General features: G+C 40.3%; 1 protein-coding gene across 22 annotated transcripts in view; it reads right to left on the reverse strand.

The window, feature by feature from the left end:
• The window catches only part of LOC140478847 (uncharacterized), a 352,643-nt gene that overhangs the window by 103,835 nt on the left and 231,086 nt on the right, over nt 1–17,722 (reverse strand). For 21 of the 22 annotated variants that reach the window (XM_072572342.1, XM_072572329.1, XM_072572328.1 and 18 more), the window contains 8 exons: nt 17,112–17,231; nt 8,728–8,847; nt 7,561–7,680; nt 6,031–6,150; nt 4,858–4,977; nt 3,197–3,316; nt 2,030–2,149; nt 500–619 (listed from right to left, as the gene is read on the reverse strand). In XM_072572342.1, coding sequence (XP_072428443.1) covers nt 500–619; nt 2,030–2,149; nt 3,197–3,316; nt 4,858–4,977; nt 6,031–6,150; nt 7,561–7,680; nt 8,728–8,847; nt 17,112–17,231 — 960 coding nt within the window. The remainder of the gene's footprint in view (nt 1–499; nt 620–2,029; nt 2,150–3,196; nt 3,317–4,857; nt 4,978–6,030; nt 6,151–7,560; nt 7,681–8,727; nt 8,848–17,111; nt 17,232–17,722) is intronic. The other variant, XM_072572336.1, reaches the window with a different exon arrangement.

Below are 17,722 nucleotides of genomic sequence, written 5' to 3' on the forward strand. Positions count from 1 at the left end.
TATGGGACACAATTTCAACTTCAGTTATTTTGTCATCAATTTTTCCTTTTTTTGAACAGATGTTCACGACAGTTGCTGAGAAATTAGACATTCAATGCAATAAAAGTCTCCTGGCACAAAACAACGTAACATCCAGACCAATACTTCAGCTGTAAGGACAGATATTTTTGTTGGAAATCATATCATATTTAGACTGAATACATTCACAATAAATTATTTTCCCCATTCTTAAAGTAATCATTCGCTATTTTGCTATATCACACCTGTATCAACAAAACCATTTGTTTTGAATGTCCAAAAATGTGAATGAAAGCAATGGGCCTCATTGAGTCTCTGATTCTCGCCCATTATTTGTATGGTTCTTTCATGAATTTCAATGTCAGGATATTCAGAATCTCATTTTTGCTGAATTAAAAATGCCAGTAGGTACAATTACTGTCATTGAATTACAAGGACACATAGATGTAATTCTATGTGTCTATAGAATTACATCCCTCACCTGTGCAGTTGGGGCCTTCATATCCTGCTTGACATGTACAGTTGTACGATCCAACAGTATTGACACACATGGTGTTGTTTTTCCAGGAACACACAGAAGGGTCAAGACATTCATTCACATCTAAAAATGTAATGCAGAAAATCAATGTATATTCTTGTGTTTATTGGTGAGCAATTTCTAGTGATCAGTAGCTTTCCTTTCGTTATTCAAATACAGGTTAGATTGGCACAATGAAAAGATTTGCCTGGGAATTTTGATGATTGTGTGATGGGGTTTCATAGTTGAATAGTTTTGACTGGAATTGGAGATTGAGGAGTGATGTGCTTGTTTTATTTTTCTGTGTCGTGTGTTTTGGGAGTGTAGGACCTGGGTTTTAGTTTTGATTTGGAATTATTACGTTCTTACCTATTTTTTCTGTTGTTGGTGTGCCCATGTTTGGAGGGCTGGGAGAGCCTTGATTTAGGGATTTTGGTGAGATGCTATAAAGTGTGGAGTATAACAGCACCACGACTGCATGGTGCTGGGTAACTTGTGGTACATTGGGTCAGGTTCTCCATGGGGTCATGCAGAGTGAAATAGTCCTTGTCAGCAATTGTCCCATTAGTTTGACATAATCCAGTATAATCAGGGCTGCGGAGATGCTTTGAGACATTGAAGAGAAAATTGTCTGATAGTCAGTGAGTCGGTATGCAGATACGAGAAACGGGAGACTGAATTCCTATGTGAGTAAGACGATAGGGCAGAAACCTGCTTTTAGCTAATTTTCAGGAAAATCCACACGATTGCCTTGCGCCTGCGTATTCCAGGGTGACTGTGCACTGTGTTTTATGTCTCTGTAAGGTTGATGTTGGATTAAAAGAGTTCAACCTTTGATTTTTACATTTGTCATGAGCCTCTTCAGAGACGTGTTATTCAGCGTACCACAGTTTGCATTTTTTCCTGTGCAATTTACATCTTTGTTTACTTGCTATAACTAAAACTTTAGCCTCTATGTTCAGAAACAGATGGTAAAGTAAATCAAAATACATAGTCTTCAAGCCAGGTCTCGGTGTGCTACTTCACTTGTCCAGTATTGCCAGCAGCTGGAATAATACACGTTGGATGGGCCTAAAAAGTATAAAGCAACTCAGTGATCTCAACAGACGTTCCGTGGGGATGTGGGGATATAACGGAGGATTGAGAAGGTGCACTTGTTGCATTATTTGGAGGATCATGGGGAGAGTAAAGCAGCAGTTCTCTCTCAAAGATAAAGCAGAGTATGCTGATGGAAATTCAGTGACAGAGGGAGGTATAATGGAATGATTATGAGGAAATAAATATAACTTCCTGCAAGAAGTTGGTGTAATTTTGAAGATGAGAGGGACATTATATTCAATCATAGTAATATTGATTTGTGTGTACATTTTGAAAAACGTCTTCCTTTAATATTATGAATGTGATGTTTTATTCAGAATATCAAAACTTAGAGAATAATTGTTAAAAGATGAGTTCCTTGAAGGATACAGATTGCAACAGAATTCCAGTCCTCACCTGTGCAGTTGTGACCACCGTATCCCTTTACGCATGAACAACTGAAAGAGCCATCAGTATTCACACATTTGCTGTTGTTTTTCCATGAACAGATATCATTGTCAAGGCATTCGTCCACGTCTGAAGCAAAATGCAGAAATAGTAAATCAAGATTTGATTATGATTTCCAAATTTATTCCAAAATGATCACATATAATTGCCCAAAGCTGCATTCGTGGTAGTGAACATGGTTTTTCTATTTCTCATTTGTGATATTAATGAGAGCATCCATCCATAAAGAGGAGCATTAATCTAATCAATGCTGTTGGAGGTTTTGTGATTAGGTTTCTCACGACGAGTTAATTCTGGTTAAGTACATTTGGAGCATTCGGTTTGTAAAGTCTTGAGGATAGCTTAGACAGAATGATACGACAGGCTTCTCCACTTTGATAGGTGATCATAAGATAGTTGACATAACTGTCCCTCAAGCAATTATTAGTTTTGCAGCCAGCACAAGATATCACACTTGTCTCCTTTGTATATCTTACTGCACTCATAACCTTCCTGTGTGTGAGCCTGAGTCTCGCTATCTGTTTATCACCCATCAGATACAGATGGAGGGTGATCAAAGAAACTTCTGAAAGTGAATACCTTTTGTTTCACAGAGAGACAACTAAGACAGTGTGCTTGGGCATATCGCCATGCTCTGAGTTACAGGACACAATTTCAATTCCAGTTACTTCATCATCAATTCCTTCTCTTTTTCAACGGACGTTTATGAGAATTGCTGAGAAATTAGACATTCAACAGTTTCCAGGCACAAAACAAAGTAATATCGGGACCAGTATCTCAACTGAAAGGATAGATATTTTTGTTGGAAACCATATCATATTCAGACTGAATACATTCACAGTACATTATTTTCCCCAGTTTTCAAGGAACCGTTCACTATTTTCCCATATCACATGTGGATCAATACAACAATCTGTTTTGAATCTCCAAACATTTTACTGAAATCTAATGCCTCATGGGCTCTCTGATTCTTGCCCATCATTTGTATGTGTCTTTCATGAATTTCAATAGAAGGATATTCATCATCTCATTTTTGCTGGATTAAAAAGGTTAACAGGTACAACTGCTGTCATTGAATTACAAGGACAGAGGCTTCCATCAAATTACATCCCTCACCTGTGCAGTTGGGGCCTTCATATCCTGCTTGACATACACAGTTGTACGATCCAACAGTATTGACACACATGGTGTTGTTTTTCCAGGAACACACAGAAGGGTCAAGACATTCATCCACATCTAAAAATGTAATGCAGAAAATCAATGTATATTCTTGTGTTTATTGGTGAGCAATTTCTAGTGATCAGTAGGTTTTGTTTCGGTATTCAAATACAGGTTAGATCGACCTACCGAGAAGAATTCATTGTGAATTTTGATCAATGTGTAATGGTGTTTCATAGTTGATTGCTTGTGACTGGAACAACAGGTAGAGGACTGATGTACTTATTATGTTTCTCTGTGTTGTGTGTTTTGGAGGTGAAGAAACTGAATTTTATTTTGGATTTGGAATTGTTCCATCCTTATTTATTTGTTCTGTTGTTGGTGTCAGCATGTGTGTAGCCTTGTGCCGATGTGTAGGTTGGCCAGGAGAGCCCTTGATTGAGGTATTTTGGTGAGGTGCTCCACAGTGTGGAGGACAGCAGCATTACCAATACCTGGGGCTGGGTCACTGGTGGTACATTGGGTCAGTTTCTCCATGGGGTCAGGCAGTGAGCTGGTTCAGTCAGACCAAAACTGTCTTTTTCAGCAGTTGTCCCAATAGTTTGAGAGAACCCAGTAAAATCAGGGCTGCGGAGATGCTTTGAGACATTGAAGAGAAGATTATCTGATAGTCAGTGAGTCTATGCGTGAATACTTGAAAGAGGAGGCTGAAAATCTATGCTTGTAAGAAGACAGACCAGAAACCTACTGGAAGCTGATTTTCTGGAAAATCAACAAGATTGCCTTGTTCCTGCTTACAAATCAGTGAGACGAACCCTCCCAAAAGCCATACAGGCATGGTAATTCGACACAAAATGTTCGCGTGATTCCAGAGTGACAGTGCACTTTGCTTTATGTCTCTGTAAGGTTGATGTTGGATTAAAAGAGTTCAACCTTTGATTTTTACATTTGTCATGAGACACGTCAGAGAGGTGTTATTCAGCATACCACAGTTTGTATTTTCTTCTGTGCAATTTACATCTTTGTTTACTTGCTAATACTAAAACCTTTAGTCTCTATGTTCAGAAACAGATGGTAAAGTAAGTCAAAATACATAGTCTTCAAGCCAAGTCTCGGTGTGCTACTTCACTTGTCCAGTATTGCCAGCAGCTAGGATAATTCATGTTGGATGGGCCTAAAAAGTATAAAGCAAGTCAGTGATCTCAACAGACGTTCCTTGGGGATGTGGGGATATAACGGAGGATTGAGAAGGTGCAGTTTTTGCATTATTTGGAGGATCATGGGGAGAGTAAAGCAGCAGTTCTCTGTCAAAGATAAAGCAGAGTATGCTGATGGAAATTCAGTGACAGAGGGAGGTATAATGGAATGATTATGAGGAAATAAATATAACAACATTCAAGAAGTTGGTGTGAGTTTGAAGATGAGAGGGACATTCTAAAATCACACTTGCTAAATTATATTGAAACACAGTAATATTGATTTGTGTGTACATTTTGAAAAATGTCTTCCTTTAATATTATGAATGTGATGTTTTATTCAGAATATCAAAACTTAGAGAATAATTGTTAAAAGATGAGTTCCTTGAAGGATACAGATTGCAACAGAATTCCAGTCCTCACCTGTGCAGTTGTGACCACCGTATCCCTTTACGCATGAACAACTGAAAGAGCCATCAGTATTCACACATTTGCTGTTGTTTTTCCATGAACAGATATCATTGTCAAGACATTCATCCACATCTGAAGCAAAAATGCAGAAATAGTAAGTCAATATTATATTATGGTTTCCAAATTTATTCCAAAATGGTCACATGTAATTCCCCAAAGCTGCATTTGTGGTAGCAAGCATCCGTTTTCTTTTTCTCTTTTGGGATTTTAATTAAAGCATCCATCCATAAAGAAGAGCATTTATCTAATCAATGCTGTTGGAGGTTTTGCAATTTGTTTTCACAGGGTGAGTTAATTCTGATTAAGTACATTTGGAGCATTCGGTTTGTGAGGTCTTGAGATAGCTTATAGAAGAAATGATACGACAGGCTTCTCCACTTTGATAGGTGATCATAAGGTAGTCGAAAAGTGACATAACTGTCCCTCAAGCAAAAAGTCAATTTTTCTCCTGGTATATCTTACTGCACTCATAACCTTCCTGTGAGTGAGCCTGAGTCTCTCCACCTGTTTATCACCCATCAGGTACAGGTAGAGGGTGATCAAAGAAACTTCTGAAAGTGAATACCCTTTCTTTCACAGAGATACAACTGAGGCAGTGTGCTTGGGCGCTTCCCCATCCTCTGATTTATGGGACACAATTTCAACTTCAGTTATTTTGTCATCAATTTTTCCTTTTTTTGAACAGATGTTCACGACAGTTGCTGAGAAATTAGACATTCAATGCAATAAAAGTCTCCTGGCACAAAACAACGTAACATCCAGACCAATACTTCAGCTGTAAGGACTGATATTTTTGTTGGAAATCATATCATATTTAGACTGAATACATTCACAATAAATTATTTTCCCCATTCTTAAAGTAATCATTCGCTATTTTGCTATATCACACCTGTATCAACAAAACCATTTGTTTTGAATGTCCAAAAATGTGAATGAAAGCAATGGGCCTCATTGAGTCTCTGATTCTCGCCCATTATTTGTATGGTTCTTTCATGAATTTCAATGTCAGGATATTCAGAATCTCATTTTTGCTGAATTAAAAATGCCAGTAGGTACAATTACTGTCATTGAATTACAAGGACACATAGATGTAATTCTATGTGTCTATAGAATTACATCCCTCACCTGTGCAGTTGGGGCCTTCATATCCTGCTTGACATGTACAGTTGTACGATCCAACAGTATTGACACACATGGTGTTGTTTTTCCAGGAACACACAGAAGGGTCAAGACATTCATTCACATCTAAAAATGTAATGCAGAAAATCAATGTATATTCTTGTGTTTATTGGTGAGCAATTTCTAGTGATCAGTAGCTTTCCTTTCGTGATTCAAATACAGGTTAGATTGGCACAATGAAAAGATTTGCCTGGGAATTTTGATGAATGTGTGATGGGGTTTCATAGTTGAATAGTTTTGACTGGAATTGGAGATTGAGGAGTGATGTGCTTGTTTTATTTTTCTGTGTCGTGTGTTTTGGGAGTGTAGGACCTGGGTTTTAGTTTTGATTTGGAATTATTACGTTCTTACCTATTTTTTCTGTTGTTGGTGTGCCCATGTTTGGAGGGCTGGGAGAGCCTTGATTTAGGGATTTTGGTGAGCTGCTATAAAGTGTGGAGTATAACAACACCACGACTGCATGGTGCTGGGTAACTTGTGGTACATTGGGTCAGGTTCTCCATGGGGTCATGCAGAGTGAAATAGTCCTTGTCAGCAATTGTCCCATTAGTTTGACAGAATCCAGTATAATCAGGGCTGCGGAGATGCTTTGAGACATTGAAGAGAAAATTGTCTGATAGTCAGTGAGTCGGTATGCAGATACGAGAAACGGGAGACTGAATTCCTATGTGAGTAAGACGATAGGGCAGAAACCTGCTGTAAGCTAATTTTCAGGAAAATCGACACGATTGCCTTGCGCCTGCGTATTCCAGGGTGACTGTGCACTGTGCTTTATGTCTCTGTAAGGTTGATGTTGGATTAAAAGAGTTCAACCTTTGATTTTTACATTTGTCATGAGCCTCTTCAGAGAGGTGTTATTCAGCGTACCACAGTTTGCATTTTTTCCTGTGCAATTTACATCTTTGTTGACTTGCTAATACTAAAACTTTAGCCTCTATGTTCAGAAACAGATGGTAAAGTAAATCAAAATACATAGTCTTCAAGCCAGGTCTTGGTGTGCTACTTCACTTGTCCAGTATTGCCAGCAGCTGGAATAATACACGTTGGATGGGCCTAAAAAGTATAAAGCAACTCAGTGATCTCAACAGACGTTCCGTGGGGATGTGGGGATATAACGGAGGATTGAGAAGGTGCACTTGTTGCATTATTTGGAGGATCATGGGGAGAGTAAAGCAGCAGTTCTCTCTCAAAGATAAAGCAGAGTAAGCTGATGGAAATTCAGTGACAGAGGGAGGTATAATGGAATGATTATGAGGAAATAAATATAACTTCCTGCAAGAGGTTGGTGTGAGTTTGAAGATGAGAGGGACATTATATTCAATCATAGTAATATTGATTTGTGTGTACATTTTGAAAAACGTCTTCCTTTAATATTATGAATGTGATGCTTTATTCAGAATATCAAAACTTAGAGAATAATTGTTAAAAGATGAGTTCCTTGAAGGATACAGATTGCAACAGAATTCCAGTCCTCACCTGTGCAATTGTGACCACCGTATCCCTTTACGCATGAACAACTGAAAGAGCCATCAGTATTCACACATTTGCTGTTGTTTTTCCATGAACAGATATCATTATCAAGGCATTCGTCCACATCTGAAGCAAAATGCAGAAATAATAAATCAAGATTTGATTATGATTTCCAAATTTATTCCAAAATGATTACATATAATTGCCCAAAGCTGCATTCGTGATAGTGAACATGGTTTTTCTATTTCTCATTTGTGATACTAATGAGAGCATCCATCCATAAAGAGGAGCATTAATCTAATCAATGCTGTTGGAGGTTTTGTGATTTGGTTTCTCACGACGAGTTAATTCTGGTTAAGTACATTTGGAGCATTCGGTTTGTAAAGTCTTGAGGATAGCTTAGACAGAATGATACGACAGGCTTCTCCACTTTGATAGGTGATCATAAGATAGTTGACATAACTGTCCCTCAAGCAATTATTAGTTTTGCAGCCAGCACAAGATATCACACTTGTCTCCTTTGTATATCTTACTGCACTCATAACCTTCCTGTGTGTGAGCCTGACTCTCACTATCCATTTATCACCCATCAGACACAGATAGAGGGTGATCAAAGAAACTTCTGAAAGTGAATACCTTTTGTTTCACAGAGAGACAACTAAGACAGTGTGCTTGGGCATATCGCCATGCTCTGAGTTACAGGACACAATTTCAATTCCAGTTACTTCATCATCAATTCCTTCTCTTTTTCAACGGACGTTTATGAGAATTGCTGAGAAATTAGACATTCAACAGTTTCCAGGCACAAAACAAAGTAATATCGGGACCAGTATCTCAACTGAAAGGATAGATATTTTTGTTGGAAACCATATCATATTCAGACTGAATACATTCACAGTACATTATTTTCCCCAGTTTTCAAGGAACCGTTCACTATTTTCCCATATCACATGTGGATCAATACAACAAACTGTTTTGAATGTCCAAACATTTTACTGAAATCTAATGCCTCATGGGCTCTCTGATTCTTGCCCATCATTTGTATGTGTCTTTCATGAATTTCAATAGAAGGATATTCATCATCTCATTTTTGCTGGATTAAAAAGGGTAAAAGTTACAACTGCTGTCATTGAATTACAAGGACAGAGGCTTCCATCAAATTACATTGCTCACCTGTGCAGTTGGGGCTTTCATATCCTGCTTGACATACACAGTTGTACGATCCAACAGTATTGACACACATGGTGTTGTTTTTCCAGGAACACACAGAAGGGTCAAGACATTCATCCACATCTAAAAATGTAATGCAGAAAATCAATGTATATTCTTGTGTTTATTGGTGAGCAATTTCTAGTGATCAGTAGGTTTTGTTTCGGTATCCAAATACAGGTTAGATCGACCTACCGAAAAGAATTGATTGTGAATTTTGATCAATGTGTAATGGTGTGTTTCATAGTTGATTGCTTGTGACTGGAACAACAGGTAGAGGACTGATGTACTTATTTTGTTTCTCTGTGTTGTGTGTTTTGGTGGTGTAGAAACTGAATTTTATTTTGGATTTGGAATTGTTCCATCCTTATTTATTTGTTCTGTTGTTGGTGTCAGCATGTCTGTAGACTTGTGCCTATGTTTAGGTTGGCCAGGAGAGCCCTTGATTGAGGTATTTTGGTGTGGTGCTACACAGTGTGGAGGACAGCAGCATTACTACTACCTGGGGCTGGGTCACTGGTGGTACATTGGGTCAGTTTCTCCATGGGGTCAGGCAGTGAGCTGGTTGTCAGACCAAAACTTTATCAGCAGTTGTCCCAATAGTTTGAGAGAACCCAGTAAAATCAGGACTGCGGAGATGCTTTGAGACATTGAAGAGAAAATTATATGATAGTTAGTGAGTCTATGTGTGAATACTTGAAAGAGGAGGCTGAAAATCTATGCTTGCAAGAAGACAGACCAGAAACCTACTGGAAGCTGATTTTCTGGAAAATCAACCAGATTGCCTTGTTCCTGCTTACAAATCAGTGAGAAGAACCCTCCCAAAAGCCATACAGCCATGGTAATTCGACACAAAATGTTCACGTGATTCCAGGGTGACAGTGCACTTTGCTTTATGTCTCTGTAAGGTTGATGTTGGATTAAAAGAGTTCAACCTTTGATTTTTACATTTGTCATGAGACACGTCAGTGAGGTGTTATTCAGCTTCACACAGTTTGCATTTTCTTCTGTGCAATTTACATCTTTGTTTACTTGCTAATACTAAAACCTTTAGTCTCTATGTTCAGAAACAAATGGTAAAGTAAGTAAAAATATTCTTCAAGCCAGGTCTCGGTGTGCTACTTCACTTGTCCAGGATTGCCAGCAGCTGGAATAATACACATTGGATGGGCCTAAAAAGTATAAAGCAACTCAGTGATCTCAACAGACGTTCCTTGGGGATGTGGGGATATAACGGAGGATTGAGAAGGTGCAGTTTTTGCATTATTTGGAGGATCATGGGGAGAGTAAAGCAGCAGTTCTCACTCAAAGATAAAGCAGAGTATGCTGATGGAAATTCAGTGACAGAGGTAGGTATAATGGAATGATTATGAGGAAATAAATATAACAACATTCAAGAGGTAGGTGTAATTTTGAAGATGAGAGGTAATTATGAAGGCATATGAATGCTTGTCTCCATGAGTCGACACTTTGAATGCAAGAACAGAGAGGTTCTGATATATAAAATGTTAGTTAGACCACAGGTGGAGTAATATTTGCAGTTTTGCTCACCACATAATAGGAAGGATGTGATGCATGAGAGAGGGTGCAGAGGAGACTCACCAATATGTTACCTGGCTGTAGTGGTGCAATTTGAAAAACAGCTAGATATGCTGAGGTCGTTTTTTTTTTGTAAGAGCAGAAAATGGGAACCCTATTGAGGGTCATGGAGAGGGTGAGGAGGAAGAAATGTTCCTCATAGTTCCTCTATAACGAGGTGACATAGATTTAAGGAGAAGGGAAGGAGGATTAAAGGAGACTTAAGGAGGAATTATTTCACTCAGTGAATGGTGGGTACCTGGAACTCACTGCCTGAAAGGGTTGTAGAATGAGAAGAAGCATAATATTGAAGAAATCTGTAGATGATCACTTCGTACTACAGCATACATGGCGACAGGCCAAGTGCTGGGAGGTGGGACTAGAATAGAAAGGTAGTTAATAACTGGAACGAACCTGATGGATTGAAAGGTCTCGTGCTGTGCTATAAAATGTTATGAAACTATAAAATCTGAATTATGGGCAGTATGGGAGAAAGTGTGGATGTAGCAATATTGGGAGGGTTTTTGAGAGACAAAGGCAAGACCAGCATCAGAACTTTGTTCTTCATTTATTTACAGGATATGGATATCATTGGCTAGGCCATTATTTATTCCTAGCCCTTAATTGCCCAGAAAGCAGTTAAGAGTCAACCACATTGTTGTGGGTCTGGAGTCACACGTAGGCCAGACCAGGTAAGGATGGCAGTTTCCTTCCCTTAGAGCCAGATGGACATTTTCTAACAATTGAAAATGGTTTCATGGTCACCATCAGTCTCTCCATTCCAGATATTTTAATTGAATTTTAATTTGACCATGGCAGGTTTTGAACCTGGGTCCCTAGAACGTTACCTGGGTTTCTGGATTGATAGTTTTGTATCAAAGGATAAGGTGATGGAACTTTAGAGACAGGAATTAGGTAGAAGGAAGGAATGGTGAAGAAAGAAAATCAAATTCCAATGAGATGTCACTTTCCAAACTACAGTGACATTATATGAAAAGAGTTGCTTATAAATTCAGAACCGGACAAAGACCTGCAGATTCTGGAAAGCTGAAATAAACACAGACATTACTGGGGAAGCTTAGCAATCTGGTAGTATCTATGGAGAGAAAACAGAGACACTGTTTTGGGTCCAGAGAACCTTCTTCAGTTTGCTCCTAAATTGTCTACTTTCAGAATACATAATCATTCACGTAATTTGTATTTCTACCTTTTGCTACAATACTCCTAAAACAGCAACCACTGTTTTACATGCCGTTGTACTATTTTGGAACTTTGGAGCAAAAAACAACAGCACTTTTAAAAGGGAGAGGAACAGACAAAGGAAGCACATGGTGAGGTCAGTGCAGGAGAGATAGAGAGAAAGAAACCCACACTGCTAACTAACACAGCAATGATCCTGCACAGTTACTGCCTTTGCTGTTTGAATTCATGTATCGTTTGACATCGGAGTGCGTCTGGGAAAATTAACAAACAATGAAATTCACAACTAATCTTGGAAGAACCTGTTTGGGAGAGGTCACAGCATAGAAACAAATAAGTGAGTATTTTAAGTGTGGACTTTCAAAAAGTCTGCAGTAGTGAGTAGAGTGGGTTCTTTCTTGATTAAGTGTAGTATTGAGTTATGACTCTTGATTAAACTTAAAAATATAAGCCATAAGTATTAAGTTCACCTGGAGCAGTATTTTGTAGAGGAATATGACAGTGCTATTTTCTGGGTCTGTAGATTGAAAGAAGCAAAAATAACCTTTGGTAAAGTGATATGCTCTTCTTGTCGATGTGGGAGTTTAGGGAGAGTTTATGTGTTACTAAGGATTATATCTGCACTAAATGCCATTGTTGCGAATCCTATCAAATCGAATGGATCAGTTGGCGCAACAGTTAGAGGCACTGAGGAATTTATGAGAGGAAGGGGATGTGATGGATGGCAGTTATAGGAAGGGGGAAAAATTGCAGATTTAGTCACATAGATGGGTTAATTCCAGGAAAGGTAAGAGAGTTAGGCGGGTAGTGCAGGAGTCGTCTGTGACTATCCCCATTTCGAACAAAGCATGCTGTTTTGGAAAATGTAGGGGGTGATGGATTCTCAGGGAACGTAGCATGAACAGCTAAATTTCTGGTATTGATACTAGCTTTAATGCAATGAAGGGTATGACAGGTTCCAAGGGATCGACTGTGTGTGGGGACTATCTCGTCCGAGGTACAGACAGATGTTTCTGTGGCCTGTAGCGAATAATCAGAATGGTGTGTTGCTTCCCTGGTGCTAGGATCAAGGATGTCTCAGAAAGGGTGCAGAATGTTCTCAAGGGGGAGAGGGGCCAGCAGCAGGTCATTGTATACATTGGAACCAACGACAAAGGAAGGGAAAAGGTTGAGATTCTGAAGGGAGATTACAGAGAGTTAGTCAGGAATTTAAAAAGGAGGTCCTCGAGAGTAGTAATATCTGGATTACTCCCGGTGCTATGAGCTAGTGAGGGCAGGAATAGGAGGATAGAGCAGATGAATGCATGGCTGAGGAGCTGGTGTATGGGAAAAGGATTCACATTTTTGGATCATTGGAATCTGTTTTGGGTGGAAGTGATTTGTACCAGAAGGGCGGATTGCACCTAAATTGGAAGGGGACTAATATACTGGCAGGGAGATGTGCTAGAGCTGCTTGGGAGGATTTAAACTAGTAAGATGGGGGGTGGGACACAGGGATATAGTGAGTATTCAGATCAATCTGAGACTGGGACAGTTGAGAACACGTGGGCGGCACGGTGGCACAGTGGTTAGCACTGCTGCCTCACAGCGCCTGAGACCCGGGTTCAATTCCCGCCTCAGGCGACTGACTGTGTGGAGTTTGCACGTTCTCCCCGTGTCTGCGTGGGTTTCCTCCGGGTGCTCCGGTTTCCTCCCACAGTCCAAAGATGTGCAGGCCAGGTGAATTGGCCATGCTAAATTGCCCATAGTGTTAGGTAAGGGGTAAATGTAGATGTAGGGGTACGGGTGGGTTACGCTTCGGCGGGGCGGTGTGGACTTGTTGGGCCGAAGGGCCTGTTTCCACACTGTAAGTAATCTAATCTAATCTAAACAGAAGCAAGTCAAACAGTCAGGGCAGGCAGAGACAAAGCAGAGAACAAGGTAGGACTGATGAATTAAACTGCATTTATTTCAATGCAAGGTTCCCTAACAGGGAAGGCAAATGAACTCAGGGCATGTTTAGGAACATGGGACTGGGATATCATAGAAATTACAGAAACGTGGCTCAGGGACGGACAGGACTGGCAGCTTAATGTTCCAGGATACAAATGCTACAGGAAGGACAGAAAGGGAGGCAAGAGAGGAAGGGGAGTGGCGTTTTTGATAAGGGATAGCATTTCAGCTGTGCTGAGGGAGGACATTCCTGGAAATACATCCAGGGAAGTTATTTGGGTGGAACTGAGAAATAAGAAAGGGATGATCATCTTATTGGGATTGTATTATAGTCCACCCCAATAGTCAGAGGGAAATTGAGATCTCGATTATCCGTAAGAATAATAGGGTGATAATGGTAGGGGATTTTATTTTTCGAAACACAGACTGGGAGTTCCATAGTGTTAAGGGTTTAGATGGAGAGGAACTTGTTAAGTGTGTACAAGACAATTTTATGATTCAGTACGTGGAAGCACTTACGAGAGAAGGTGTAAAACTTGACCCGCTCTTGGGAAATAAGGCAGGGCAGGTGACTGAGGTGTCAGTGGGGGAGCACTTTGGGGCCAGCAACCATAATTCTATTAGGTTTAAAATAGTGATCTAAAAGTTGAAGTTTTAAATTGGAGAAAGGCCAATTTTGATGGTATTAGGCAAGAACTTTCAAAAGCTGATTGGGGGCAGATATTCGCTGGTAAAGGGATGGCTGGAAAATGGGAAGCCTTCAGAAATGAGATAACGAGAGTCCACAGACAGTATATTCCAGCAAGGATGAAAATAAAGGCTGTTAGGTACAGGGATTGCTGGAAGAAATTGAGGTTTGGTTAAGAAAAAGAAGGAAGCATACGTCAGGTATAGACAGGATAGATCGAGTGAATCCTTAGAAGAGCATAAAGGCAGTTGGAGTATGTTAAGAGGGAAATCAGGAGGGTAAAAAGGGATATGAGATAGCTTTGGCAAATAGAGTTAAGGAGAATCCAAAGGGATTTTACAAATACATTAAGGACAAAAGGCTAACTAGGGAGAGAATAGGGCCCCTCAAATCAGCAAGGCAGCCTTTGTATGGAGCCACAGGAGATGGGGGAAGATACTAAACAAGTATTTTGCATCAGTATTTACTGTGGAAAAGGACACGGAAGATATAGAATGCACGAAAACAGATGGTAACATCTTGAAAAATGTCCATATAACAGAGGAGAAAGTGCTGGATGTCTTGAAATGCATAAAAGTGGATAAATCCCCAGTACATGATCAGGTGTACCTGAGAACTCTGTGGGAAGCTAGGGAAGTAATTGATGGGCCTCTTGCTAAGGCATTTGTATCATCGATAGTCACAGGTGAGGTACCAGAAGACTGGAAGTTGGCTAACGTGGTGTCATTGTTTAAGAAAGGTGATAAGGACAAGCCAGGAAACTATAGACCAGTGAGCCTGACATCGGTGGTGGGTACGTTGTTGGAGGGAATCCTGAGGGACAGGATGTACATGTATTTGGAAAGGCAAGGACTGATTAGGGACAGTCAACTTGGCTTTATGTGTGGGGAATCATGTCTCACAAACTTGATTGAGTCAAAAATCACACAACACCAGGTTATAGTCCAACAGGTTTAATTTGATTAGATTACTTACTGTGTGGAAACAGGCCCTTTGGCCCAACAAGTCCACACTGACCTGCCGAAGCACACCCACTCCCCAACCTAACACTACAGGCAATTTAGCATGGCCAATTCACCTAACCTGCGCATTTTTGGACTGTGGGAGGAAACCGGAGCACCCGGAGAAAACCCACTCAGACACTGGGAGAATGTGCAAACTCCACACAGTCAGTCACCTGAGGTGGAAATTGAACCTGGGTCTCTTGCGCTTTGAGGCAGTAGTGCTAACCACTGTGCCATCGTGCCGCCCACCGTGTAACCTGATGAAGGAGTGTCACTCTGAAAGCTAGTTTTTCCAATTAAACCTGTTGGACTATAACCTGGTGTTGTGTGACTTTTAACTTTGTACACCCCAGTCCAACACCGGCATCTCCAAAACTTGATTGAGTTTTTTTGAAGAAGTAACAAAGAGGATTGATGAGGGCAGAGTGATAGACATGATCTATATGGACTTCAGTAAGGCGTTCAACAAGGTTCCCCATGGGAGACTAGTTAGCATGGTTAGATCTCATGGAATATATGGAGAAATAGCCATTTGGCTCAAAGGTAGAAGACAGGGGGTGGTAGTGAAGGGTTGTTTTTCAAATTGGAGGCCTGTGACCAATGGAGTTCCACAAGGATCAGTGCTGGGTCCACTACTTTTCATCATTTCATAGAGTCATAGAGATGTACAGCATGGAAACAGACCCTTCGGTCCAACCCGTCCATGCCGACCAGATATCCCAACCCAATCTAGTCCCATCTGCCAGCACCCGGCCCATATCCCTCCAAACTCTTCCTGTTCATATACCCATCCAAATGCCTCTTAAATGTTGCAATTGTACCAGCCTCCACCACATCCTCTGGCAGCTCATTCCATACACGTACCACCCTCTGCGTGAAAACGTTGCCCCTTAGGTCTCTTTTATATAAATGATTTGGATGTGAGCATAAGAGGTATAGTTAATAAGCTTGCAGATGACACCAAAATTGGAGGTGTAGTGGACAGCGAAGAAGGTAACTTCAGATTACAACAGGATCTTGATCAGATGAGCCAATGGGCTGAGAAGTGGCAGATAGAGTTCAATTTAGACAAATGTGAGGTGCTGCATTTTTGGAAAGCAAACCAAAGCAGGACGTATACACTTAATGGTAAGATCCTAAGGAGTGTTGCTGAACAAAGAGACTTTGGAGTGCAGGTTCATAGCTCCTTGAAAGTGGAGATGAGAAAGATATAAAAGAGACCTAAGGGGCAACCTTTTCACACTGAGGGTGGTGCGTGTATGGAATGAGCTGCCAGAGGAAGTGGTGGAGGTTAGTACGATTGCAACAGTTAAAATGCATTTGGATGGGTATATGAATAGGAAAGCTTTGGAAGGATATGGGCTGGCTGCTGGCAGGTGGGGCTGGTTTGGGTTGGGATATCTGGTCGGCATGGATGGGTTGGATTGAAGAGTATGTTTCCATGCTGTACATCTCTATGACTCGGTGTGCTACTTCACTTGTCCAGTATTGCCAGCAGCTGGGATAATACACGTTGGATGGGTCTAAAAAGTATAAAGCAACTCAGTGATCTCAACAGACGATCCGTGGGGATGTGGGGATATAACGGAGGATTGAGAAGGTGCACTTGTTGCATTATTTGGAGGATCATGGGGAGAGTAAAGCAGCAGTTCTCTCTCAAAGATAAAGCAGAGTATGCTGATGGAAATTCAGTGACAGAGGGAGGTATAATGGAATGATTATGAGGAAATAAATATAACTTCCTGCAAGAAGTTGGTGTGAGTTTGAAGATGATAGAGACATTATATTCAATCATAGTAATATTGATTTGTGTGTACATTTTGAAAAACGTCTTCCTTTAATATTATGAATGTGATGTTTTATTCAGAATATCAAAACTTAGAGAATAATTGTTAAATGATGAGTTCCTTGAAGGATACAGATTGCAACAGAATTCCAGTCCTCACCTGTGCAGTTGTGACCACCGTATCCCTTTACGCATGAACAACTGAAAGAGCCATCAGTATTCACACATTTGCTGTTGTTTTTCCATGAACAGATATCATTGTCAAGACATTCATCCACATCTGAAGCAAAATGCAGAAATAGTAAGTCAAGATTTGATTATGATTTCCGAATTTATTCCAAAATGATCACATATAATTGCCCAAGGCTGCATTCGTGGAAGTGAACATGGTTTTTCTGTTTCTCATTTGTGATATTAATGAGAGCATCCATCCATAAAGAGGAGCATTAATCTAATCAATGCTGTTGGAGGTTTTGTGATTAGGTTTCTCATGACGAGTTAAATCTGGTTAAGTACATTTGGAGCATTCGGTTTGTAAAGTCTTGAGGATAGCTTAGACAGAATGATACGACAGGCTTCTCCACTTTGATAGGTGATCATAAGATAGTTGACATAACTGTCCCTCAAGCAATTATTCGTTTTGCAGCCAGCACAAGATATCACACTTGTCTCTTTTGTATATCTTACTGCACTCAGAACCTTCCTGTGTGTGAGCCTGACTCTCACTATCCGTTTATCACCCATCAGACACAGATAGAGGGTGATCAAAGA

Source organism: Chiloscyllium punctatum, chromosome 6, assembly GCF_047496795.1.
Source record: "Chiloscyllium punctatum isolate Juve2018m chromosome 6, sChiPun1.3, whole genome shotgun sequence".
In the NCBI taxonomy this organism is placed as follows: Eukaryota; Metazoa; Chordata; class Chondrichthyes; order Orectolobiformes; family Hemiscylliidae; genus Chiloscyllium; species Chiloscyllium punctatum.